This window comes from Lynx canadensis, chromosome B3 (genome assembly GCF_007474595.2).
Source record: "Lynx canadensis isolate LIC74 chromosome B3, mLynCan4.pri.v2, whole genome shotgun sequence".
Classification (NCBI taxonomy): domain Eukaryota; kingdom Metazoa; phylum Chordata; class Mammalia; order Carnivora; family Felidae; genus Lynx; species Lynx canadensis.
Window position 1 is genome coordinate 114,103,118 of NC_044308.2, and position 25,679 is coordinate 114,128,796.

General features: G+C 42.5%; 1 protein-coding gene across 2 annotated transcripts in view; it reads left to right on the forward strand.

Moving 5' to 3' along the window:
- The window catches only part of RAD51B (RAD51 paralog B), a 575,957-nt gene that overhangs the window by 502,916 nt on the left and 47,362 nt on the right, over positions 1-25,679 (forward strand). For both annotated transcript variants that reach the window (XM_030319379.1, XM_030319378.1), the window contains exon 9: positions 19,164-19,267. In XM_030319379.1, coding sequence (XP_030175239.1) covers positions 19,164-19,267 — 104 coding nt within the window. The remainder of the gene's footprint in view (positions 1-19,163; positions 19,268-25,679) is intronic.

A 25,679-nucleotide genomic window follows, 5' to 3' on the forward strand; every position in this document is an offset into this window, starting at 1 on the left:
GCAGAAGTGGGGTCTGAATCATTACCTAAGAGAGCTTTGTAGATTGTCACAGTTGGCAGCCTCAGGACTTGAGCTAATCCTGGAAATTCCTTAACTTCCCAGAAAGAAGGTTCCACAAGGTCAAGCTGAGGTCCTCAGAGACAGCAGATGGAATAGAGCTTGCAGCTAGTCACTTCTACAGCAGGACATGGGGATCAATAGAACTATACCCATTTTGGGGAATCATCAAGCTTTTGCTTCTCAGGAGATACCTGTTCCTTACTTCTTTTTCCCTGTATATGGGGGGAGGGTGGGGCGGGGAGAACACATTGCAATCACTGAAAAAAAAGCAAGAAAATGTGTTGACTCAGTTCCCATGGTGAATGCAAGGGAGGCCCGGCCAATAGAAACAACTGAGATATTACAAAAATGTGTTTCTTTCTGGCGGCGGCTCAGTCAGTCCTTTCTACCCAGTCACTATAATCGGCTCGTCACCCAAACTCTTTCCAGGGTCATTATTCTGGTCGCGGGGGCTGCTTCTCCTGCAAACAAATGTTGGTTTTACTAAATGTCATCTCTGTCCAACTTTCTTTGGGGCAAATGAAGAGTATCAAAGCATCACTTAGGAAAAAAAGTATAAAAGATCAGAGAGATAAAATACTGCAGGTCTTCTAAAGGCTCAGGCATATCTGCCTCAAACAACACAGATTATAAACCATGAAGCCACCTGTGAAATCCAGTTTTAATTAACTTGAAGGCACATTGGTGTTTTTCATTAAAATGAAATTGTGTTTAAATGGAAAACTACCAAGACGGTACACTGGGGCATTGTTCACATGGGTTTGGGGGTTGTCAAGTAAATCTTGTATTTAGAAAAAGCAAAGCAAACCTCCCTCATTTTGGGGCCTTCTTAGCTTTGGAGGACTTGTCATAGGTCCCCTGGAATGTAGGGAGTGCCCCTAGGTAGGACCCAGGCACAGTTCAAAATGTATGGGATTCTTTTTACACCCCTTCCAGTCTTGGTACTGTACCCTGCCTGTCTCCATCTCTCTTTAGCCCTTGGCCTTGATACCCCAGGACTACCTTTTCCATTTCCCACCTTGCACCAACTGATTCGATCCCCACTCTCATTTGTGTGAACAATGGACTACGGAGAGCACTATGTGAAGAGACAAGGACCCTATTTCAGGCTTACAAGACGAATGAAGCCCTGACGTCACAAGGGGCTGGTGAAAACTAGAACCCCTCTTTTGAAACCCTCACTTTACTAGTTATCTAAGAACTGAAAAAGACCTTCAAGTTCCTCTAATCAAAACCCCTCATTCTCCTAAGGAGGACATTGAGATCAGAGGTGAAGTGACTTGCCCAAACTAGTTAAGACTGTTCAAGAGGGGCTTCTCCATCTCAACTTCTGCCCTTTCTCCTCCAGCCAGTGCCCCAGTTCTGCAAACCTGTTGATTCCAACACAGCCCACAGCTAGAAAGTCTTGCCCTGTCAGCAGAATATCTTTACCAGCTGACATAGGACATGTGCACATTCGGAGTCAGGAGGACGGCTTGAGTTTTCGTTCCAGTTCTGCCTCTGCTTTGTTGGCTTAAACGAGTCACTTCTTCCTTTGTCTATTTCCCCTATTGGTAAAGAGAAGATAATGAACCTTTCCACCTATCAGGCTCACTTGAGTGTTATAAAGAATAATGAGGTGATATTTGTAAAGTGCTTTGAGCCTCTGGGAAAGAGGAGGGGTGAGTTCAGTAGAAAGCATTATTAGCTGCAAGCACTTATCAATTGAGCTGTTTAACAATAGTGGAGAGTAAGAATACTCAGAAATGAATTCCAGGGACTAGCCTTGCTTTGAATTTAGGAGGAGGATTAGTGGGGACCTAATAGGTATTCCACTTCTCCAATTTCTTTAGCGTACCGTCAGACTAGGAAAGGTAATTACATTCTTCTATGTCGGATTCAGCCTGGAGTTTCAATTGGGATGTCAAAGTGTACTTGTCTTCTATTCTCATACTGAGGCTGTGTTATGTTGTGATTGTTAAAGCCCTGGGCATCTTCTATCCCCCGGGGTAATTTCATTTAGAAGCTATACAAAGTAATTTCTATGCAGTGGCTGGACTGCTGTTTATAAGGTTGATTAGTGGAGCTTCTAAATCTAAAAGTGCCTGGGGAGCAATTTGGATGAAGCAGAGAAATAAAAGGCAAGGTCTTCATCATGGGGTTGATCTTTTTTTTACTACTCTGCTCCGTGGGAATTTTCTCAGGAACTCAGTTGAACGTACAGTGCAAAACGCAGGGCTTGATGGCCATTGTGGCGTCCTCTTGCTCGTGAAAATAGAGATCTAGCCCAAGTAAAAGTGAACTGGGCAGGTCACTGTATCTAATTAGAGCCACCTTTTAATTTCCCCTCCGCCACCAAAGGTTTGATGAAAGATGTTTATGGGGACCTGAGACATGTTGGGAAAATTTCCAAATGATCATTCTGATGAAGGATCTGTTTCTCCACACTCATACTTCACTGTTTGAAGACCCTCAGCCCCGAGTTCAGGTCTCTTTCATTTTCAGGGTCGGGGAAACAGATAGAAGAAAATCAAAACCAGAGAAGCGTTTTGAGGTCGGGCAGCTCTCTGTGGGCCGACTGGACAATGGGCCAGGATGAATGTGTCTCCCTCCTTAGTGGGCAGGAGCAGGGGCTAAATTTTATCATCATATTCTGGAGGGTGTAGGGAGAGGTCAAGAGGTCGTTTGGAACAATAATTTTCCTGATCAAAGTTATATTAAGGAACTTAGAACTTACACCAATTGCATCTTTGTGCCCTGAAGTTTATGTGAAGTTTGTGATGCTTGCTTCGCAAACCCTTCTCCCTCCCCCGCCGCCACGCTTCACCCATTCTCCAGGCCTCCGTCTGCAGGGGCTGCCTGTCAGGCTTTCCCTTCCCAGGAGGCTAGAAGTGCCTGCACTAGTGTCACTCTGCGGTGACTTGTGAGTTTCCAGTGATATCCTCCAGTGATGCAACTACAAGCGACGGGTACATAAGCAGTCCCTCCAGATGCCGGTCCCACACACACACACGTGTATACACGTGAGCACACCCTGGACACTGGAGCCCCCTCTGCCCCTCCTGTCATCCTGCTGTGTCCTGCACAGCCCCACTGTGAACCCTGTACCTCTTTGGGGGCTGACTCAGACCTCTAAACCAACTCCTGGATTCCTTCCTTCCCGGGTCAGCCACCGACTCACTTTTGTGTTTCCTCTCCAAATCCCTTCTCTGCCCTGAGACTCCATGAAATAATACGGGATTTACTTGGCAGGATTCTCTGACCTCCTTCAAAGACCCAAGTTTCTTGTTTATTGTAGTTTGAATGTCTCAATCCTCCAAAAGCATTTGGAATATTTTCTTCATTTCCCTCTCTCAAGGTATCTATTTTGTCCCAGACATGCCTCCCCCAGTGTGTTTTTGGGGAAGGACGCCGAGTCTTTGGGCCCCAGCTGCTGCCCTTTCCTTCACCTCTGCCAGGGCACAGACCGGCGCTGGGCTGACCTTCCCGGGCAGGCCAGAAGAGAAGGCTGTGGAAGCCCGCACGCCCCCCACTGTCCCTCCCTCTGTGGCCACAGCTGCTTGCCCTCCCCACTCCCCTCCCCTGCTCTTTTTCTCAGTGAGCCTCAGCGCCAGTGCCCCAGTGAGCCGCTGGGAACAGAGGTCTGTCCCCTGCACTGGCCTCGGCTCCCCACACTAGAACATTCAGGCGTCAATGGGAAACAGCAAGATCTGTCAGCATCGCCCCTTTCTTCTGGGCTTTGAGGGCCACATTCTCCACGGCCATCTGTTCCCTTTCACCTCTCTGGACAATGTTGCTTTTTAAAGCCAGCGATTCTTCCTCCTTTATCCCCTCCTCTCCCGCCTCCTCTTCTTCTGTGCTCCCTCCCTTTCCCCCTCATCTCTCTCTTTCCCAACCCTATGAAATTAGCCTCTCTTAAGAGAAAACTTGCCCTTCTTCCACACAAAGCTGTTTTGCAACCACTGTGGGGTTTTTGAGTTTTTATTTTTAAATTTTTCTGAAGGGAGGGTTTGCTACTTTTAAAGTTTGTGATTGTCTTGGGGGTATTCTTTTGGTAAGGATGGGAGGGGACGGATAGAAAAACTTTTCAGTCGTGCAAAAAGAAAATGCAGAATAATAATGCATTTTAGGTTCCTGCTGGCCAGCACTTGCGTCTTAAAAGAAGGAACCCTCCCTTTCCTTCCCTAGATGATCGGTTTAAGGAAATTGTTGCACCCGAAAGGTCTTTCTGCCATGCAGTTTATTATTATTTTGCTGTTGCTACTATACTGTTGCTGTTGTGCTGTTTTTCATTTAAAGCTGGGGCTGCTAGAAAGTGGGTACGTGATCCCCTTGGTCTTGCACTGAGCTGTATGAGGTTGGAGAAGAGTGATCAGGCGGGGAGGCCATGGTGTCCTCTAAGTGAAGCAATAGATCCTGTGGTTCAAGGAGTGTCCGAGGAGGGGCGTTTGTACCAGTACTGACCCGTGACTAAGTATGTGACCTTAGGCATGTCACCTTCCCGAAGAACAAGGATGATAAAATCTCCTACTAAAAAAATGCTTACTGTGTGACTTTTCTGTGTGTACTCTCACTCTGTTTCATAAACACAATGAGTCTATGGTAATGTCATGGAAACATTATGGGCCATCCTTGGCTAAGGATGCCATAATAATCCACCACTGGGGTCATACTCAGCTGCTGGTGTGAGAAGTCAGGGAGAGCAAGGACTCCCAGCCCTAGCTACTCGTCAGAGTCGTGGGCAAGCCTGGAACACAGGCTCAAGAGCCTGACTATCAGTGTTTGAATCCTCTGCCCACCACTTACTAGCTACACAAATGTGGGTAAATTTTTGTCATCTGTAAAATAAGGGCAATAATAGGATCCAGCTTATGTTATTGCGATGACTCAAAGATTTTATCATGTAAAGCACTGGAAACTGTTTCTGAAAATGTTAACTGTGATTATTGACCCCTTTCCATCCCACAACCATATTACAGATGAGAAAATGGGCTAATTGGCTTCCTGTGGGGCTTTTCTGATTCTATCACATTTACCTTCTGCTTTATTTTTCATTGCAGAGTTAACATTGATAAAAGACATAATGTAATTATCAATGGGATTGCAATGATGATTAACACAGCAGTTCTACTTAGAAATGTCATAAAATACAGAAACATCCTAAGATATAAAAAAGATGTATAATCATGTCCTTCTGGCAAAGAAGGTGAACCAGATGTGGAGATTATAGTCATGGAAGGAAAGCCAATCATGATTTTGGCAACTAAAGTTATTTTACATATTTTCAGTTGGAAATCTACAGAACCTGGAGATTTGTTTTTCTTTGGTATCAATTTCTAGAAACCTATCATATGACAAAGTTTCCCAACAATAGGGAGAGAACATTATTAAATTATGCTTTTCTAGACAGGCACAGATGACTCTGGATAAGAAATTGAATATTACAACTTAATGAGGAAAGGAAAATGAGTGGGATATCTGGAAAATGGGGTGAGTTTTCTCCTCCAGAGAGGGAGGTGAATGGTCATTCTTTAAATACTTTCTAAATGGCCGAAAGAAACACTGAAACAAGTGACTGGTCAAGCTGCTGGGTTCAAATCCTTGCTCTGCCACTTGCAGGGTGACCTTGGGTACTTACTCTCTCTGTAGCTCAGCTTCCTTCCTTAGAAAATTGGGATGGTAATGGCATCTCCCTCATAGAGATAATGTGTGTATGGTAATTGAGCCTCATGTCTGGAACATACTAATTATTCCAAAATGTTACCTTATAATTCTTTACTGTGACGTCTCATAACAAGCGATGTCTGAGATATGGGACACGTTATACCAAGTTGGTGGTCTTGATCACCTTGTTGAATCTGGTCATTTTCAGCAAACCCATAGTTCTGTCCACTTTCTAGATAAACAGTGGCCTTCAAGGGAAAAGGAAATTGCTTTGCTTAAGAACTCAGATTTCACAGATGTGTGCTGACCGCCTGCTGCCACCAAAACCAGTTCCCCCCAATTAAAATAGCATCAGCACATTTTGTTCATCAGTTCCCTCTCCTGCTATGAGGCTCCTGCCTAAAAATACTTGACTGGACTGCCAGGGATTGGGGCAGTCTTGTGAGGGAATACTTGAGGCAGTTAAAGCAATGTCGTCTCCATTGCCTAAAATTCCCCCACACCTAGGCCGTCCACACATGGTGGGGACCTTGCAGCTTGTGATCCAGAGGCCACTGTGGATTCCAGTCAAAAACGGAATTTTCCCCCTCTTCATGGCCCCAATTTGTTGTGAGCCTTATGTTTGGCATGACTGGCATGGAGGAGGGCGTGTGTCTGTGTGCACACCCCAGAAAGGGAGAAGTGCAGCAGTTTCTCCTAGCCTTGACACAGGAAGCCCAACTCCAGATGTCAAGGAAACACGAGCTGAACTAAAGGAACCTGACAGCCCAGCTGAATTTACCATTGTGGGAAAAGACACCGAAAGTCCCTTTAGGTTCTTGTCTAAAACTCAGGGTGCTGAAGACCCAGGGATTGCCTCATCAAACTACTCACCATTCTGTTTCTTACCTCCCACCCCCTTCTCACAGCCTTCAGGGGCAACAAACATGTGTGACGCCATTCCATTCCCTCCCATGCATGAAAATATCCTGATTCCTATCATGATCATGCTACTTCCCAAAGGGGTGCTTGAGATGGGGCGGGAAGAAAGCATAACAATAAATCTTCGCACTCCAGGCAAGGTGATAATTAAAAGCATTCTCCACAGCAATGTGCTCTCTCTAATGCCGAAAGGGAGGCAGCTGGTCAGCAGAAAGTCCTGGCATGCCTGGGCTCGGGCTCCAGCTCTGCCTCAGACTAGGTGGGTTTCAGTAAAATCACTTCTTAGTCTATGAAAGGAGAATGGTGATTCTACTGAAGTTGTGGGATCGAGGGAAGCAGCATATTAATGTACCTGAAGTTGAATTTGTCAGATGCATTAATGTACTCTGGAGTTTTCAGAGCACCTCAGGGCTCCTAGCTCCTGTCCCATTTGGTTCTCTCACTCCCTCACTTGCTTGCACTCTGCTCCTGTTCTCACTGAAGAAACAAAGGGAAGCTCAAACTCTGAAAGCTGAGCTGTGTTTGGTGTCTGGAAGAAATGCAGGTCAAGGAGCCTGACAGGGGACTTTAAGGAGGGGCCCTGCCTGAGTGGGGACCTGGGCCCCATCACTAGCCCCGTCCTGTTTCATGCCACGGGCCTGTCAGCTGCCCCTCCTCCACTTTCTGAGTTAGGGTTTTGGGTTGCTCCCCTGACAACAACTCCAACCAGATGAGTTATGGCATTTCTAAACAGTTTACATCTCTTCTCCATTCCCCCTTGGGAAGTAGGGTGGGGAATAAAGTCAGCAGATAGGAGTCTTAAAAACTGGGCCAAAGGGCATTCACCAGACCGGTGTCTTCCGTTGATGAAAAGGATGTAGGGCTACATGACAAGATATGAAGTGGGGATTTTTTTTTAATGCAAATGCATCTGTAACAGTACATGGAATGTCTGTGGGGTCTGAGAAGCCTATATCATTGCAAGCAAAATAGCAAATGCCTGATACGTGATTTTTTCAAACTTTAACATAAATAAGATCATCTGGGAGAGACTTTTGAAAATGCAGACTCTTGGGAATCACCACCCAGAGATTCTGTTTCCTTAGGTTTGGGATGGGGACAGGGCTTCTACATTTTAAAAAGTGGTTTACCTGGTTTAGGTTATTCTGATGTATAAACGTGCATATGGAACAATGCCCTAAAATTTCTCCAGAGATCCAGTCCTATGTCCTGATTTTATATCAGTGACCCAAGTCAACTCTTAGGGTAGGCCAACCTACATTTTCACAGTTGTATTTTATTTATTTATTTATTTATTTATTTATTTATTTATTTATTTTAAAAAATTAATGTTTATTTATTTTTGAGAGAGAGAGAGAGAGAGAGAGAAATAGAGTGTAAGCAGGGGAGGGGCAGAAAGAGAAGGAGACTCCAAAGCAGGCTCCAGGCTCTGAGCTGTCAGCATAGAGCCTGACAGGGGGCTCGAACCCACAGACCGCAAGATCATGACCTGAGCTGAAGTTGGATGCTTAACCGACTAAGCCACCCAGATGCCCCAAACAGTTGTATTTTTTTTAAGTTTTTAATGTTTTATTTATTTTTGAGAGAGAGAAACCAAATATGAGTTGGTGGGGGGGTAGAAAGAGAGAGGGAGACACAGAATCCCAAGCAGGTCCCACACTCTGAGCCACCAGCACAGAGCCCGACGTGTGGCTTGAACTCGTGAACTGCAATCACTTCTCAGCCTTTTGGCTAAGATCAAGTGTGAACTTGTGAACCGCAAGATCATAACCTGAGCCGAAGTCAGACTCTTAACTGACTGAACCACCCAGGCGCCCAGTTGTATTTTTTTTTTAAGTGTAAGAGTTCAAACCTACAGAAAAGTTCCAAGGAAAGTACAATAAACTCCCATAGATGCTTCACCTAGACTTCTAACATTTTGCCTGGTTTTTTAAATCTTTCTCATATTATTATTAGCAATTTATTTTTTATGATATGAATTTATTGTTGTTAGCTTTGCAAAACCCTTTGAGAATAATTGTAGATATCATGACCCTTCATCTCCAAATACTACAGCATTTATCTCGGAAGAAGAAGAGCTTCTCTTACATAACCACACTACAATGATCTCACCCAGGAAATTAGCACTAATATAATACTATTATCTAATATACCAGTCATAGTCAAACTTTGTCAGGTGTCCCAATTATGGCCTTTATGGCATTTTTTTTTTCTGATCCAAGATCCAGTCCAGGATTAGACGTTAAGTTGAAATGTCTTTTTGTGTTAATGATTTTTTAAGCCACTGATGTTTTCACAGAAATATTTTTCTTCAAGAACCTATTTTCTGATAAACAACAGCATTTCTTTTTCCCTTTGTCCTTATTAATTGCAAAAAGCCAGTGATAGAGTGCCAGCCTGAGCAACAGCAGACTTACCTGGGCCCAATTCTGTATCAGTTAAGGCCTTGGGAAAGGACCCTATCTCCTGGTCCTGGGTTTGCCTTGTGAGCTGATTTCCCAAAGGCAAACCCCATGACTATTAGTGTGTCCCCTTCGCTCTTCAGTCAGGTACGTTGTCACCTGGCTTACTCATAGTCCAGACTAGTTCCCTGGATTTGTAAAGTGACCATATATTACTTCACCATAGTTTAATCTCCCCAGGAAGAGTGACTGATAAAGGATATGACACTTTTTGCCCTTCCTAGATTTCTCCAAAGGCAGTTGGCTGAATGCATACCTCTGAGGGTAATTCCCTACCCCCTCCCAGCAGCCAGTACTATAAATAATTTGAAATCAGAATAAGTGACTATAGTTCTGTTGCAGCCAGAAAAAAAAGTGACCTGAAAAAAATATCAAACAGTGAAAAAATGAATGACCATGCATGATACCAAGACTTACAGATTCTATGATGAGTAGAAAAGCAAAGGTCCTACTAAGATGGCTGATTCACATGATTTGAAGAATTCTCTTATCTACAGTAAGCATCTAGAGAACATTGCTATGGAAGAAAACCCATTTCACCTAAGCATCTTCCTGGTGGATGTTCAGTTAAGCCTAAATTCAGAAAGAAAATGCCTCGGATTTTCATGTATGGCTGGGTTTTTGCTTTCTTTGTTTTATTTGCTAGTATTCACTTAAGAATAGTATGAATTTTTCTTTAGTGAATGAGTTTATTTTTAATTAAAGAGTTCTTTTCGGGGGTGCCTGCATGGCTCAGTTGGTTAAGCATCCGACTTCAGCTCAGGTTATGATCTCATGGTTCGTGGGTTCAAGCCCCACGTTGGGCTCTGTGCTGACAGCTCGGAGCCTGGAGCTTGCTTCAGATTCTGTGTCTTTCTCTGTCCCTCCCCTGCTCATGCTCTGTCATTCTCTCTGTCTGTCTCTCAAAAAAGAAATAAATATTTTTTAAAAAATTAATAAAAAAAAATAAAGAGTTCTTTTCAAAGGGTCAGGAGACCTAGCTACAGGTCCCCATTCAGGATTCCCCCCGCCCCCAACACATACACTTAAATAGGAGGTAGCAGGAAGAAAGCTATATTGGAGAAAGGGTTCAGGGACATGGCCTCCTGGGGTATGTTGGAACCTGAGCTGGGTCAGAGGAGATTAATTCTTTCTATGCAGACACCCTCGTTCTGTTCTTCTCGTGCCTGTTATTGTTGTCATAGCTGTCTTTGAGGACTTTCATGATTGCCACCGCAAACATAGCAGAAAAATCCTGTGCAATATCCCTATAGAACTTTTGGTTGGTAAATTAGATGAGTTCTAGACTGACCATTTTCTTGAAGGGTGAGTACCCTCAGCCTGTTCTAGAGATTTCCTACACGCATCCTGGTTTGCCCAGAACAGTCCTGACTTTGTTATCCCCATATAGTTATTAAAATGTCCCCATTTCATTTTCAGAAGTGTCCTGTTTGGATGATAACTTACATAACCATACTAAGACTCTGGGAAACTCCAAGTTTGTTCTCCCCACACAAAGCCAATGGAGTTGTTTGAGTGGTTTGTGCTAGTGCATACCAGTCTTTATCCTGGTGATTAGCTAACTCTGTTTCTTCCTTCTGCAATGGAGGATTAACCCATCCCTAACCCTTGCATTCCAAAGGTTCTGATTGCCCCACCTTTTCTGGTCTTCTTCACATTTCTAACCTTCCTTACTAACGAGTTTTATCAGAAAGTGGATCCTAAGTGTATTGTGCAAGTAAAGACTCTGGACTGCATTCACATCTAGCCAAGAGACATCGGAGATGACATTTTCTGCTTTACTGAAGTGAAGCAGCCTTATTCTATACCATGCCAAATGCCTTCCTCAGTGCACAGATGATATTGAGGCAGTTATTGTGTGGTTTTATGCCTCAGATCCTTTATTTGTAAATCTGAAAGAAGACTAATAGCTTTAAAGTATTTTGAGAATCTCAAAGCTCAGAAGATTATAAATAACAAAAGATATTTTTTTCTCATCTAAAATGGCAGCACAGATACTGCGGTTACTTACTTAATAGATAGCGTGTGTTCCCTGGGCCATTTGCAGCTGATGGGTTTTTTCCAGTGCTCTATTTATAGAGTTAGGTCAGAAATATCACTTCCGTTGGAACTTGACCTACAGACCATTGTCAATTTTAAAGACCTGAGGAAGTAGAGTGCACACTAAATACAGCTGGTTCACAGGTTCAGTTAATGAACCACAAACCCCCAAGGAAATTAATTTTGCTGGAGGATAGATGTCTGAGCCTGTCCCAATCTCTTTTATATGATACCTTTGCACTGTGGCCTCCTGGAGCTCGTAGGTCATCTTGAATCCTTATTTCAGAAATAGCCTATCCTAGGCAGTCTTCTTCCCTTTTATACCCCATTCATCCTCTTCAACATTGCTTGCTGAAATTATGGCTTTCTGCATCAAATAAAACAGGAGCTGATGATCCACTAACAGAGGTAACTTAGGCTACTCTGAGAAATTTAGGAAAAAGCAGATCTAAATATTTCCCTACTTCATCTTTCTATTGGGGCTAACCAAGATTCTCAGTCACTTCCCCAGTTCAAATGAATGACCCAACAGAAAAATATATGCTGTAGTTCAGCAACTTCCATGGGCTTGGTTTTAAACAGGAGAAACTGAATTTAATGGATGATAATCCCCTTTTAATCCCTACTCTCTCACTCAGACTCCCATCTTTAAGCTTTGTTATTATAAAGTCGTGTTTGCTGGGACTTGGCCACTGGCCATCACATGTTTACTCATCATAAGGTTTTAGAAGGTAAGATAGACTAAGAAAACCCCTAGTCTGGAGGGAAATCTACTCTTAGAAAAAGGACCACATGTCTGTAAAACTCTCTTCAGGCTTAAATAGGTACTAGGTAGGGTACAGCCATTCAAAGATAGCCCATGGAGTAGAACATTTTCAAACTTTCTGGAAAAAGTGAAGTCCAGAATGAGGAACTAATTTCTTGTCATCAAAATGCCATAGATTCAAAGTTCTTAGTATAGGCAGGAACTTTTGAGATAATTTCCAACAACCCCTTGTTATGGGTGAGAAAACTGAGGCTCAGAGAGTTGAAGTGACTGCTCATTACCAAGGTCTACCCTGATGTTCTTTGTTACATCACTCTCCTGCTCCCACCTGGTCTCATTAAAAGCCCACAGCTAATTCAGAAATAGAACTCCAGGGTCCTGCCTTGTAGCCAGCAGCTGACCATATGTTGTCATGCATTATACAGAACATGCTTTAGGATGTGAGGACAAAGATAAGAAAGAGACTTAATTCCGATGCTAACATGCCATCTCTTTCCTGAACTTATTTCAGTTCTGAAAAGATTTATAAGTTTCTTTCTTTCTTTCTTTCTTTCTTTCTTTCTTTCTTTCTTTCTTCCTTCCTTCCTTCCTTCCTTCCTTCCTTCCTTCCTTCCTTCTTTCTTCCTTTTTCTTTCTTTTTTTCTTTCTTTCTTTCTTTCTTTCTTTCTTTCTTTCTTTCTTTCTTTCCTCCTCTTTCTAGTCTCAATAAGTTGCCTTTTATCTAAAGGGACAGGAGGGACCAATGTTCAGAATATCCAGCCCTCTTACGCCCTGAATTTTTCCTTCCCCCTGTTCTGGAATCAGTGCTTTGTTTATACTTGTAATATTTTTAACATGGAAAAGTCTATTCTTTTAAAGTTGATCCTTTTGCTACAGGACAGACACTTTTATGATATGTACTGGAGATTCAGTTGACCTCCCAGAAATGCTTAGCACAGGAGTCATAAATTGAAATGTTTTCAGAGAAAGAGCTTCCTCATTGAAGGCCCCCAACAGGCCTCTTCTACATACTGACACCGGTTGGTACCAGAGGCCCATTACCTTTTTGGAAATCAAGGCTACATAGCAACCTGATTATCCTCCTCCAGGCTGATTGCACAAGGACTATGCCCTGTGTGCAGAACAGAGACAGCCCCTGGCCTTGTGAGAAATGTATCTTCATAACCAACTCCCCCTCCAAAGGAGTGGGGAACTGGATCCAAAAGATAGTGTTCATGAAGGATATTCCAGAATCCAAGTCCTGCCGTTTTAACCATTTCATTCCTGAGCTTTCCTAGCTTGCCTCATTATTAGAAAAATTAAAAAATGTATAAGATGATAATTAAGCTTTCTTTCTCCCTAGAATTTCATCATCAGGGTTTGATCATCATTGTTCCTGTCATTTATACATATCAAATATCTTCATCTAAGAGTCACCAAGAACCTTTGGTTGCCTGGAGGCAGGAATTATTATTCACATTTTGCAGATGGGTAGGCAGTCACAGAGAAAGAAAACATGCTTTGACTTACCTAAAAGAGTCTCAGAGAGTGGATAACAAATGTTCCCACAGTCTGTTTTAGAGAGACCTGACTTCACTGTAAACAGATTTTCTCCATGTAGCTTACTCGAATACTTCTACAAGCTCAATCCTGTGATGCTGAAAAAATCCCCAATAATGAAAATATTTTCAAAACCTAGTTCACTTATTTGAGTTTTCTATTTGTATTGAAACCAACCAAATTCCAGTACAATGAAATCATACTGCCTTGGCAGGTCTAAATGTCAGAGTCATCAAAAAGGAGAGAGGGAAAGAGCGCCCTAATTTTTAGAACTTCCGCTTAAAGTGAACATAGAAAAGATTCACTTATCTATTTCCTGACCAATTAGGTCATTGGGCAGGAAATCACCTCTTTTGAAAGGCCAGTAAGCAGATGCCTTCTACCTTTAATTTCCCATAAACAGCATTAATGATTATTTATGCCAGCCCTCTCATAGAAATGTTTGAAAGTCCAAAGACATGAGGCCACTGAATTTTCTAGATGAAAATAAAGTTACAAATTTATAGTAACTGACAGTGTCCCACCTCCCTTTCTCCCACTTCTGTCTCAAGTAATCCTAGCACCTGTAACCACCCTTCAGTCATTTTCCCATATTTGAGGTCCTATTAAGTGAAATAACTTTACAACGCCGACCAGATTTTTAAGCCTCCAACCAGAAAGGGTCAGTTTCAAACTACCTGATTTACATGAATCAGGTGCTGGGCCAGTTATTGGAGGTCAAATAACTTGCCAAGCCAGGGCATGCATGATCTTTCTGGAAACCCCTTGCCCTGGGTTACCACTGAACATCAGAACAGAGGAAGCTGATTGTGGAGTCTGAGTGACACACAGATTCAGATGAGTGATGGAATGCTCACACTATGCCTCCATCAGTGTCTTCCTAGAGATGGGCCTTCAGGCTCTCCAAGCCCTTCCCAAGGCCCACCGGGCTGGCAGAGTTGCAGGCTAATTGACATAATGCCTGGAGAAGGCCGATTAGGGTAGCGGTGAAGATAGTCTGCCTGGTTTGTGCCCCAGCTCTGTCATTAACCAACCACGTGACCTTGGGAGCATTACTTAATCTCTCACAGCCTTAGTTGGTCAATAGGAGTGATGATATTACCTACCTCATAGGTGGTTGTGGGATCAAGAGAGATGTAACTAAGATATGAAGCTCAAACAAGATGTAAGCTCTCCTCACATATAGGGCTCACCTAGTGCTCCCTTACAGTACTTTAAAAATATTGTCTTTTCTTATTATTAACTTTCAAGGCCTTCTGTGATTGCTCTTGTGGTGGCGTAATGTTTGTAAGCACTCCTGAATCTTTTAGATCTTTTCAAGCCACTCAGTCAGGGTTTCCATTAGGAACTTTTCCGTGGTCATTTGCACTTGTTGCCTTTAGTTGGGACTTGAGCTTACCTGTCCAGAAAGCAGCCAGTGTATGGAAAGTATATCGATACTTTCTTATACTGTTTTCATTAGCTTAGGGGCATGGCATTCTTTATTTTATTTTTTTAACATTTATTTATTTTTGAGAGACAGATAGAGACAGAGCATGAGCAGGGGAGGAATGGAGAGAGAGAGGGAGGCACAGAATCCAAAGCAGCCTCCAGGCTTGAGCTGTCAGCACAGAGCCCAAACTCACGGACCGCCAGATCATGACCTGAGCTGAAGTCGGATGCTTAACTGAGCCACCCAGGCGCCCCCATGGCATTCTTTAAATAGTCACCACTGGCCAAATGTGGCTTTGACCCCTGAAAACATCTTCCAGAACCTGGGAAGTGCCGATCATTTTATTACTGAAAAAAAAATTTTTTTGAGTGCTTAACTAATTAACAACTCCTAATTTTTCACATGTAGCTTTCTCGTGGCAAACTTGGAAGTTCAGCCTTACTTCATCCTATCACTTAGCAGGCACGTACGCAACAAGCTTCTACAGTTTGCTTGAAAAATGCAAAAATGCCATTAAGTTTAGCTTAAGCAAGATAAAATTAAGAATGTAAATCTGCTGCTAAACTGAATATATAGTAACATGGTTCCAAGTTTAGTAGGAATAACTTATTGACTATTGAATCAGTATTTATTATCTTCCATGTGTCAGTGACACAGAATGAGGCATAAGTTAAGTGATTCAGGCATGCTAGCATGAATCAGACATGGATTTGGGCCTCTTAAAGTATGTATTAGGAGTGATAAGAGAAGCACACCACAAGTAATATACCACAGGATAGAAAGAGATGGCATAGCGTGAGAGAGTGAAATAAAGTATTACAGGAGTTTAGAGGAGGAAGACGTTACGTCTGTGATGACCAAGGAAGTGGCACGCAGGAAGTAGTATCAAAGACAACATGTGGACTCAGAGGCATTTCAGGTGTGGAGGGGACATGGGGAAGAAGTGATTGAATTGGAACAAAGTCTCTTTGAAGTGGAATGGAGGGAAGTGGTGTGGAAAGACAGATCAGGCACAGGCTGGAAGAGCTTTGAATGCCAATCTGGGGAATGTAGAACTCTTTGGAGGCACTTGGGAGCCATTGAAAGTTTTTGAGCATGCTGAGAAGCAGCAGGGAAGTGTGCTTAGATGTGACTTGGGGAGGTTAATCAGGCAGAAGAGAGGATGGGCTTTGAGGAACTGACAGCAGTATGGACATCAGTTAGAAAGCTCTAGGAGCCACCCTCAGGTGAGAGCTAATGTGGACCTGATCTAAGGTTGGAGTAGGAGGAATGGAGGATAGGGAATGGATATAGGTGAGATTTTACAGCTAAATCAATAGGACATCACAATTTATTGGAACTGAGAAGCATGGGAGAAGGAGAAATTTAAAAATGGAACTGAGGTTCTGAACCGGATTAACTAGAAGGCCAAAGAAAGAGGGAAGAATAAGTTATAATGGAAAAAGTGAGCTTGATTTGAAGATGCTGAATTAATAGTGCTGCTATTCATTATGTCAGGCTTGTAGTTCTTGTTAAAAATGGAGGACAGGTGCTGAAGCCAGTCACAGATTGAGACAAAGGCTACAAAATCATCCACATTGGGGTCACACACATCCTTGTCAACAGTGAGGACATCCATATGGAGCAGACGTTGCAAGCTTGGTGGGAATGAGTCCTATATGGCTCATAATTATGTTCATTTGTATGTTTAAAAATTTTTTTAATTAAACTAACATTTTAAAATCTGTAGATTATACTTAAAACATGGACTTCTGGCTTCTCTTTTAAAAGTCAAAAGATGTGGCTGACTATGAACTCATATTGTCACATGATAATAATAGCTAGAGCGAGACAGGGTCTGCAGCCTTGAGGTCATGGATGGATTGTCTCATTCACCACAGTCTCCTCTACTCCCCGTCATCTCCTGATACTTAATATTAAGCACAAAGCAGAGTAATGGTCACCTAGGGCTGAGGGACAGGAAAGAGGGGCTTGAGGCTTATATAGCTAAGGGGTATGGGGTTTCTTTTTGAGGCAATGAAGTGTTCTAAAGTGGGTTGTAGTGATGCTTGAACAACTGCGAATATAGTAAAAACCATTGAACTGTACACTTTGGGTGGATTGCATGATGTGTGAATTATCTCAAAAAAGCTGTTTTACAAAAATGCAAAAAAGAAAAGAACAATCAGTTGCTATTGCCTTTGCAGGGTTGGTTTTCTTATAAGAGAAAGTATTTCTCTGTTAATACGTCTCGTCAAACTGGGGAAAATGAAAGACGAGAGGATTGTGTATTTCAAGAAGAATGGAAGAGAGAGTGTATCACTTTGTGGTAGTAAAGAATTCCTGTATTTTAAGATGCAAACACCTGGCCTCTTTATTAATGGACATTACCTTTCTAGCCACTGAAGGCACTTAGGTGGTAGGAGAAAAATTTGTCATGGCCCATCCCCTGAGGTCCACCCACAACTAGGAAGAGAGAGAGAAGAGTAGCAGAGAAGGAAAAGAATACTCCACTTGGTCCAGTAGAAGCAGTATGCCAAAGGAGGGGGAAGCTTTATCAACTGCTGACAAGAGGTCAAGGATAATGGGGACAGAGAAGTCAGGAGGTTACGGGAGACCACCCAGTGAGAATGCTTAGAGAAATGGGGCCAGAGAGAGACACAGACGCAGATGACAAAGTGCCCTGGATGCATTGTTCAGGAGTTAGTATTTCTCCTCAGTACAGCGGGCTGCTGCTGGAGTTTAGGTAAGGGAGTGATGTGATCACATGAGCACAGTCTAGATCGTGTGTTTTCCAAATAAATTTGTATATGTTTTAAATTATGTGCATAATGAAGCAAGGTCACCCTAAACTTTGTTCTTTCCTATGCTAAATTCTTCATTCTGAAACTCCCAGGCTTGTTGAGGTCCCAGTCGTTGATTTCTATCTAATTCACTCCTGTGCCTGCTTGAACCAGAGAAAATGTATGGTTGGTGTTATCTAACCCAGGGGCTTTCAATCTCAGCACTATTATGTTTGGGGATGGATAACTCTCTGTTATGGGGGCCTGTCCTCTGTCTTACAGGGTGTTTGGCAACATCGCCAGCCTCTGCCCTCTAGATGCCAGTAGCTCTTCCACTTAGATATTGCCAACAAAATCACCTCCAGCCTAGAACCACAGACCCACCTTCATCTGCCATAATATTTGGGCTCAGGAGTGTTAGGCCATGCAAAGTTGATGAAACCACCCTGAAAGATGACTGGTCCAGAAAAGAAGACCAATTCCTACTCCAGACTGAGAGGTGAAAATCAAATGATACAGTAAGCAGGCAATGAATGAGAAGGTCAAGACTTCATGTGGATTTAGCTAATTCAGTGGACTTCAGCCTCTTTGTTCTTAGTCTCCTCATTTAAAAGATATGGCATCTTGTGGATATAAGGCAAACTGAATGTCTCACTCTGCCCCCCTAGGGCTAAGATTCCTCCCATGGCCCAGGGCCAAAGTGGGCACAGGAATTCAGAGGAGACCTCAAGATGTGCCAGATATGATGGGGGCCTGGCTTCTAAGTGGTGGGACTCATGAGCCTGCCTCTAAGGAGGAACAAGAGGAGGAGAGCAGGAATAGTTTCTGGTGACATCAAGAGAGATCTGCAAAGCTCTGGAGATGTAAGGTAGCTGAAGCTCAACCTGGAGTAGACTAGAAACTCAGATGAATACTTCAGCTCCTCTCCTTTATAGGAAAGTCTTAGAAGGTGAAAAAATGTTTCTCTGGGGATAAGGATGTCTAAAACAGATGAGACATGAAATGGTTAGATCTTCCAGAGTTCTCTTCTGGATGTGTGTGTGCAGGGGTTGGAAGGGCAAAGGAATTTTATATATATATTCCACCATTTCTACATTGATTAGGAAAATTGAGTTAAGACTCTTGTCAAGCTAAAGAAGTCTTACAACTCTGTTAAACTAAGACTGTTTCATAACTTGCTCTTATTCTATGTAGTAGCATTATGCCTTTTTACTGTGGATGTTGAGTGGCTCGATTTATTACTAGCAATGGCTCCAAGCTGCCTTGCATTCAATCTCTTACTGATATATAACTCTGTTATCTTTTAGCCCAGTGGTGGTCGCTTTCTCTGAGGCTGAAGGAAATTCATGCTGGTTTTTATTTTTAGTCTCATGTCCCTTAACCCCTCTCCTTCTTCTCTAATTTATCAACTTTTGTGGTAATGAACTGAGCCCCCCAGTCGTCTCTAAGCAATGAGCAATGACTGGACTTTTGTTTATGTGAAACACCATTACAAGAAAGGGCATTCATAGTCATGGCTTTGCCCTGTTTCATTTCAGGCCCTTCTGGATCCAGCTGTGTGACGGCTGCCCTAGGAAACACCTGGAGTCACAGTGTGAACACCCGGCTGATTTTCCAGTACCTTGGTTCAGAGAGAAGACAGGTGAGTGCTTTGGCAATGTATTCTGACTGTCAAGGTCAGACAACAAGATGTACTTAGCAATATGAGTGTTCATCTTCTGAAAGCACTGGCCACGTTGTCTGTCCTGGGCCAACACTGTCAGGGGTGGGTAAAGATAGCAGTTACAATGAAGTGGGAAAGAAGCCACTCACAGGAAACCATGTCTAAAAACAGAGCCCATTGAGTTAACATGCCTCCTGATATTTGCCAGTGGCTTGTAAGTGACCAAGGTCCACCCCTCTAGGGGTCTCAAACTCTCCATCTCTAAAAGGTGAATGATCATTTTACTTAGCTGGTGTTTGTTGAAGACTAGATAATTTGTGTACAAATTAAATAGTGATGGTGCTTTTTCTTGAGGTTAGTATGTTTGAAAACTGTAAGCTGGACAGATTCTGCCACATGATTAAACCACTCCCCAGACCCTGGTTGTTTGTGCATTAACTCCTAAACCAGTAGGTTCCAGTACTGAAGGATGCTAGAGAGACCCCCAAAAGGATGATAGCTCTCTCAGAGCTCCCTATGTAGGGTTTCTATCCTGGCCTCAAGTAAGATTTCCCCACCTTCCATCCAGAAAGGTTACTTTCTACCCTGTTCTTAATCTTCTCTTCTCTCTGTCCCAAAAATAAATAAACGTTGAAAAAAAAAATTTAATCTTCTCTTTTACTCTGAAGGAAGCGACACCACAGTCTGACCACTTTGCTCAAATATTTCATAATTAGGGAACTTATTTTTCCCAGTGTCTAACAGCAGCTTTACTCTATTGTGTAGACCAGGTTCTAGCATGACCTCTCCCACAAGCAGGAGGAGGAAGAAGACAGGGTGATTGTTATGATTTGCTGGATGGGGCAAAATTCAGAACCTAGATTTGCCCATCTTGCTGATTATATTACACCCAAGTTATTAACTAAAGAGGCATGAAATATCACGCTGGTGGTCCTTTCTTGGGGAGGTGGCAGGGAGTTGTTGCCCTTTACCTGCATTAGGTAAATTGGCTCTCTTTCAAGGAGTCAGGAATCGTCAGAAACAGACCTGAGCCTTTGCCTGTTCCAGACCTAACTTTCCAAGTGCCCTCGGTTACAGACCAGAGGATTCTTCTTGGTTTGCTTGGGACTGTGTAAATAACATTCCAGCTTGATGATTGAGTCAGCCATGTTCTGAGAAGATGGAGCTGCTTGTTTTCATTTAGGGAAACATTCTTAAGTTTTCAGGCCCTGGTGTGCTCATTACCTCAGTGATACCTTTTCCCCGATGATTCAAGTATCCTGGGTTCTGAATCCATTACTTCTCTTTTCAGTGGAACATATCCAAGGATGTTCCTGTGGAACCTAATGACCTTTGGTTTGTACCCTATGTTATAAATTATGTTAAATAGACCCCGTTTGCAGCTATCAGGGATATCATTAAGGATTGTCAAGCACTACTACCTGCATTCTTATTTAAGGAAGCAAAAGTCCTTGTGAATCAGTGTTAAATCCATTCATTTTCATGGATCTTTAACTCCTCTCCTTGACAATGTGTAGTTTATCTCTCTTTTAGGTTTTAGATGGCATACATTGATTTTGTGATGTAGTCTATTGTATGTGGAATCATGGATTCCAGGCTCCCAGATCCTGTTTTTACCAATTCTAGCTAGCATTTATTAGTAAATAAAGAAGCTAGATCCATATTTTTCTTTTCCTTTTGTTTTAATAAATTAACCAGTCATTTCCATGTTTTTAATGTCAACAGGAAGTGGCTGGTAGGACAAATGCTATTATTTTATGTCTCTTTAGTAACTGCAGGGTTTTGGTGGCCCTCGGTTCTTGGCTCGTGAGGTCAAATACAAGCTACTAGTCACAAGAACGAGGAGCACAGCATGGATGGATCAGTGACGGTCTATCAACTCATATCCTATCAAATGAGTCAGTGGTGTTATCTTAACCTACAAAGAACAACATGTTACTTTCATTGCTAATCAATCAAGAGCAGAGTTAAATGCTTTTGAATGATGTTTTCACACACAAATTAGTAAAATATGTACATAAAACAGTAAAATATAATAAAATGCTGTAGCAAAGTAAAATATGACCAGCATTAAAATGGCCAACCCAGGCAAGAGAACTTATACTTAATCAATCTCTAGAAATGTGCATGCCTTTGGGGACCAGTCCTTCAATTTGTGGCCTAATAACTAGGATAAAATTTGATAGAGAAAACATCTCTCTCTCTGATGAACTTATATTGCATTAGTAGAAGGTGTGCATTATGAGACACTGAGCCTTTCCTGTAGTCTTACTTCATGACAAAGTAGAGAAGCCATATGAAGGTAAACCTTTTCTGGGATCTGTGCACAAAACAGTGGCTTAAACTAGTCTTTAAGGCAGTTGTTCCAAATAGTACTTCCTTAAAACACTACTTAGTAGGGGAACATGCTTAGATCATTCTAGCGTTGGCAGATCTATGGAACACCAATCACTAGGAGAAGATACCAGGCATAGCTCTCCCAACCTCCACCAATGCACAGAGGCCACTACACCAAGGGATCAAGGACACGGAATGAGGATTATGTTTTATCCTGTTTCTATGACATTGAGCTCTACACCAGGGCTCTTGAATGTGAGGCTTAGTCTGAGATCACAGGGCTGGAAGGAGGTCAGGTCAAACTGAGCAGCTCTTCGAGCCGATTAAACCAAGAGCTGAATTGTAAAGTCCAAGGGAAGGAGTCCTCCCTGGCTGATTATTTTCTTTACACCCTGGAAACTTTGTAAAATTATATAACCAAAAAAGAAATCTCCTTATCAGGGCACAAGCCGAGTTAATTCTCTTGTTTATTCTGCTTCAGTGTTTGCAAAAACCCTCTTAAGAAACTGGGAAACATTTTCTTTTGGACTAATTTAGTTTTTTTTCCATTTGACTTTTATTTACTGTTTTTCGAGTCTGCTTCAATCCTGCCCCACCCTTTTTGCAACATTTTTATTCTTTCCAAAGACATATCTTTAAAGTAGAATTAAAGTGGCTTCTATTAGGTTTTTTTTCTCTTTTAGTATTTTGAGTTGTTTTTTTTTTTAATAATCAAAAATATGTTTCTGGTCCACCATGTACATGGCATGGGGATGCAAAGAAGGAGAAGACACAGTTCCTGCCTTCAAGGTCCTTCTGGTCTCGTATGAGAGCTGATACATGTGTGCACACTCATAAACAATCAAAACGAAGTGCAGGAGTTCAAGAACAAACTAATATCGAAGTACTGTCACAAGGCAGTGTTTGTTACCTAATAAGTGGTGAAAATGACACCTGCTTTGAATCCAGAGCAAGGTAAACTCATCAGAGGCACATTAGTCTTTTTAGAAGGTGATGGGGCTTGAGTATCACTTTAAATCAGTATTTCTCAAGCCTGGCTGCACTTTAGACTCATCACGGGAGCATTTACAAAATACCAACACCAGAACCCCACCCTGACCAATTAAATCAAAATCTGTGCCGATGGGGCTGGGCACAACTATTTATTTGTAAAGCTCTCTCAAGTGGATTCTACTGTGCAGCCAAGGCTGAAAACCGGCGCCTTAAATAGATAAATGTCTGTTACAGAGAAAAGAAAGGGAAGATTTGGGGTAAAGAGGAACAGCAAAAGAAGGCAAATCACACATTCAGAAGGCACAGGTTGGGTTTGGCCCTGTCACAAGAGTAGAGGGTCTGTGCCCTCATTCACTTGACACCTCATTCACTAGTCACCATGTAAGATGCCAGAGATTCAAAATAGAAGTTGATGCCCTGAAGTTGTTCACAGTCTACTGGGGAAAGAGGTGAACGTGTGAATGGTACATGCCACAGGGCATGATGAGTTCGGTGAGCTTGGAGGAGAGGGCGGGCCCCACTGCAGAGAAGGTTCTGTGGGGGTTGTAGAGGCCACAGCATGCACAACGGATGGGCTGAGACCTTCCTTCAGGAGGCGCTTGCAGTGACCACACGGGCTGCCATGAGGGGCTGGAAAAGCTGAAGTAAGGGTGCTAATACTTGAAAAGAAGATGAAAAACTTGATGAAATATTCATACTATTTCTCATCAAATCATCATGAAGTCCATTCCTACAAACCACATATGGGGATTATACAAATTTTTCAGTGCCCTGGAAGAAGTAATGAAGTAAATTAATCCCAACTAAAGCTTCACACCCTCTTGATGAAATATTATGACTCTCATTTCAACGAACGGGGAAGAGGTGACTTACTCATATAGGAGGCTTATTTAAAAGGATTTTACAATAATATTTTCATCCTTTATTTAGCAGTCACCTGGAAGTTAAAGAACACTTGAGGAAGGGGCACCTGGGTGGCTCAGTCAGTTAAGTGTCCGACTCTCAGTTTCCCCTCAGGTCATGATCTCATGGTTTCATGAGTTGGAGCCCTCTACACTGACAGTGTGGAGCCTGCTTGGGATTTTCTCTCTCTCTCTCTCTCTCTCTCTCTCTCTCTCTCTCTCTCTCTCTGTCTCTGCCCTTCCTCTGCTCATGCTGTCTCTCTCTCAAAATAAGTAAACTTAAAAAAACATAAAGAAAAACACCTGGGGGAACAGCCTAAAGTACCCAGTAAATTGTTGACAAGACCAATAATACTACTCAGGCTCCTGATCCCTACTGGAATCCTTAGGTTTTCCTCAAGGTCCCAGGTTGTTTTGCATTTTGGAAGTATTTAGTGTCCCCTTCCTAGTGATATAATTCTTCTCTCAGTATCCATTTTGTGTTTTAAAAGACTCAAACACCATCACTGTGAAGACTTCCTGACACCCAGCCTTAATCAGCCCCCTTTCCCTCAGTTATGCCCACAGATGCACTTAGTATTTGTCTCTGTTCTTGCGTGAGTGAAACCCAGATTGCCAACCCCTTGAGCGCTGTGACTGAATCTTATTTGTGTACCCTCAGAGGCAGAATAATGCTTGACACTTATACATTCAATACATTTTTTTTTGAAAATCAGAGAGAGAGAGAGAGAGAGAGAGAGAGAGAGAAACTCCTATCTATGCATGAACCCGGTCTTAAGGAAGAAAGCCATATAGCTTATTTGGAATCACTCTTCCCCATAAGAATTGAGTTACGCAGCTTAATAGTTCCCTTAAAGTGCCAGTGATTGTCAGTTAAAAAGGTTGGCATCAGACCTTGACGATTATAGCAGATACTTATAAAGAAGAGCTGTACAAAGACTGAATATAGGAATATCTTTTTGTGGAACCAGCCTGCTGGGGGCTCTGGGAGAGTGGTAGCCAGGCTTCCTTTGAAATCCTAGTTGGAATATTCCACTGTGTAAGCAAACCAGAGCCCTAAACATGGACCCAGACTGAGTGAGGGAGAGGGGCTCCACAGCTGCTTTAAGGGAACAGGCAGCATGGGGTCTTTGGCTGAGGGAAAGGATAAGAAATCTTTGTTGCCATCTTCCACAAGTCATGAGTTCTGCTATCTGTGCTTGGATAGGCTTATTGGAGGGCTGACTAACTAAAGAGATGAGAAATCTTTTCTCCCAGATAAGCTGAAGTGTAGGTTTGGGGCAAGAATGTCATGCATACAATCATATTCACCCAAAGAAAGACATTGAAGAGGATGTTTTACCTCATGGAATCAGTTTTATGTCTCACTACTTGCAGATTCCTCCAGAGGAACTCAGGCTTAGTTGTCCTCACTCAAAAATGAGTGAAATGGTTATTCATTTCTCTTTGTAAAATGGTTCCAGGTCATTGTGTTTGTTCTATTTCTATCTCAGCCTGTCTGCTGTTTTTAGGCAAGGAGGACATGGAGGGCAGGAGACGTGTGTGTGTGTGTGTGTGTGTGTGTGTGTGTGTGTATCCAACCAGAGGAGAGGTTTGGCTGCAGGGGTGGGAGAAATTTCTTTTTAAGCGTAAATGTCTGCAGAAATAGCAAAAGGAACATAGAATCCCAGCCAGGTACGTTGCCTTGGGTATAAATGTTACATCCCTTTTCAGAGCTGCTCAAGTGTGAAATCTAACCCCTGCCCACACTCTTCCATCAGAAGTGCTCTAACAGGTATTGAACAGATTGGGAAAATATACAAAAGCAGAACCCAGAATGGTGACTTTTAAAAGGACTCTTTTTTTTCAGGTCACCGGGCAAATATATTAAAATCTGAGGAAATCCTACCTGAAATTATGCAGTAACAGCAAATGAATGCAGTGAGCTAAGACTCAGAGCATAAAGACAAGCTCCATCTGAGAAAGGACAACATAGACACCCAAGGGGACACTTCCTGGTTCTGTCTCCACATTTAAGATAGGAATAGCAATGCCTCTCCCACCACCTACAAAAAAAAACCAAACTTCATTGGACTCCCTCTGGAAAAACACAACGTACTCAAAAATATCACTACCTCTGAATGGGCTCAAGTAGATAAAACTTTCCCTTGAAGGGGTTC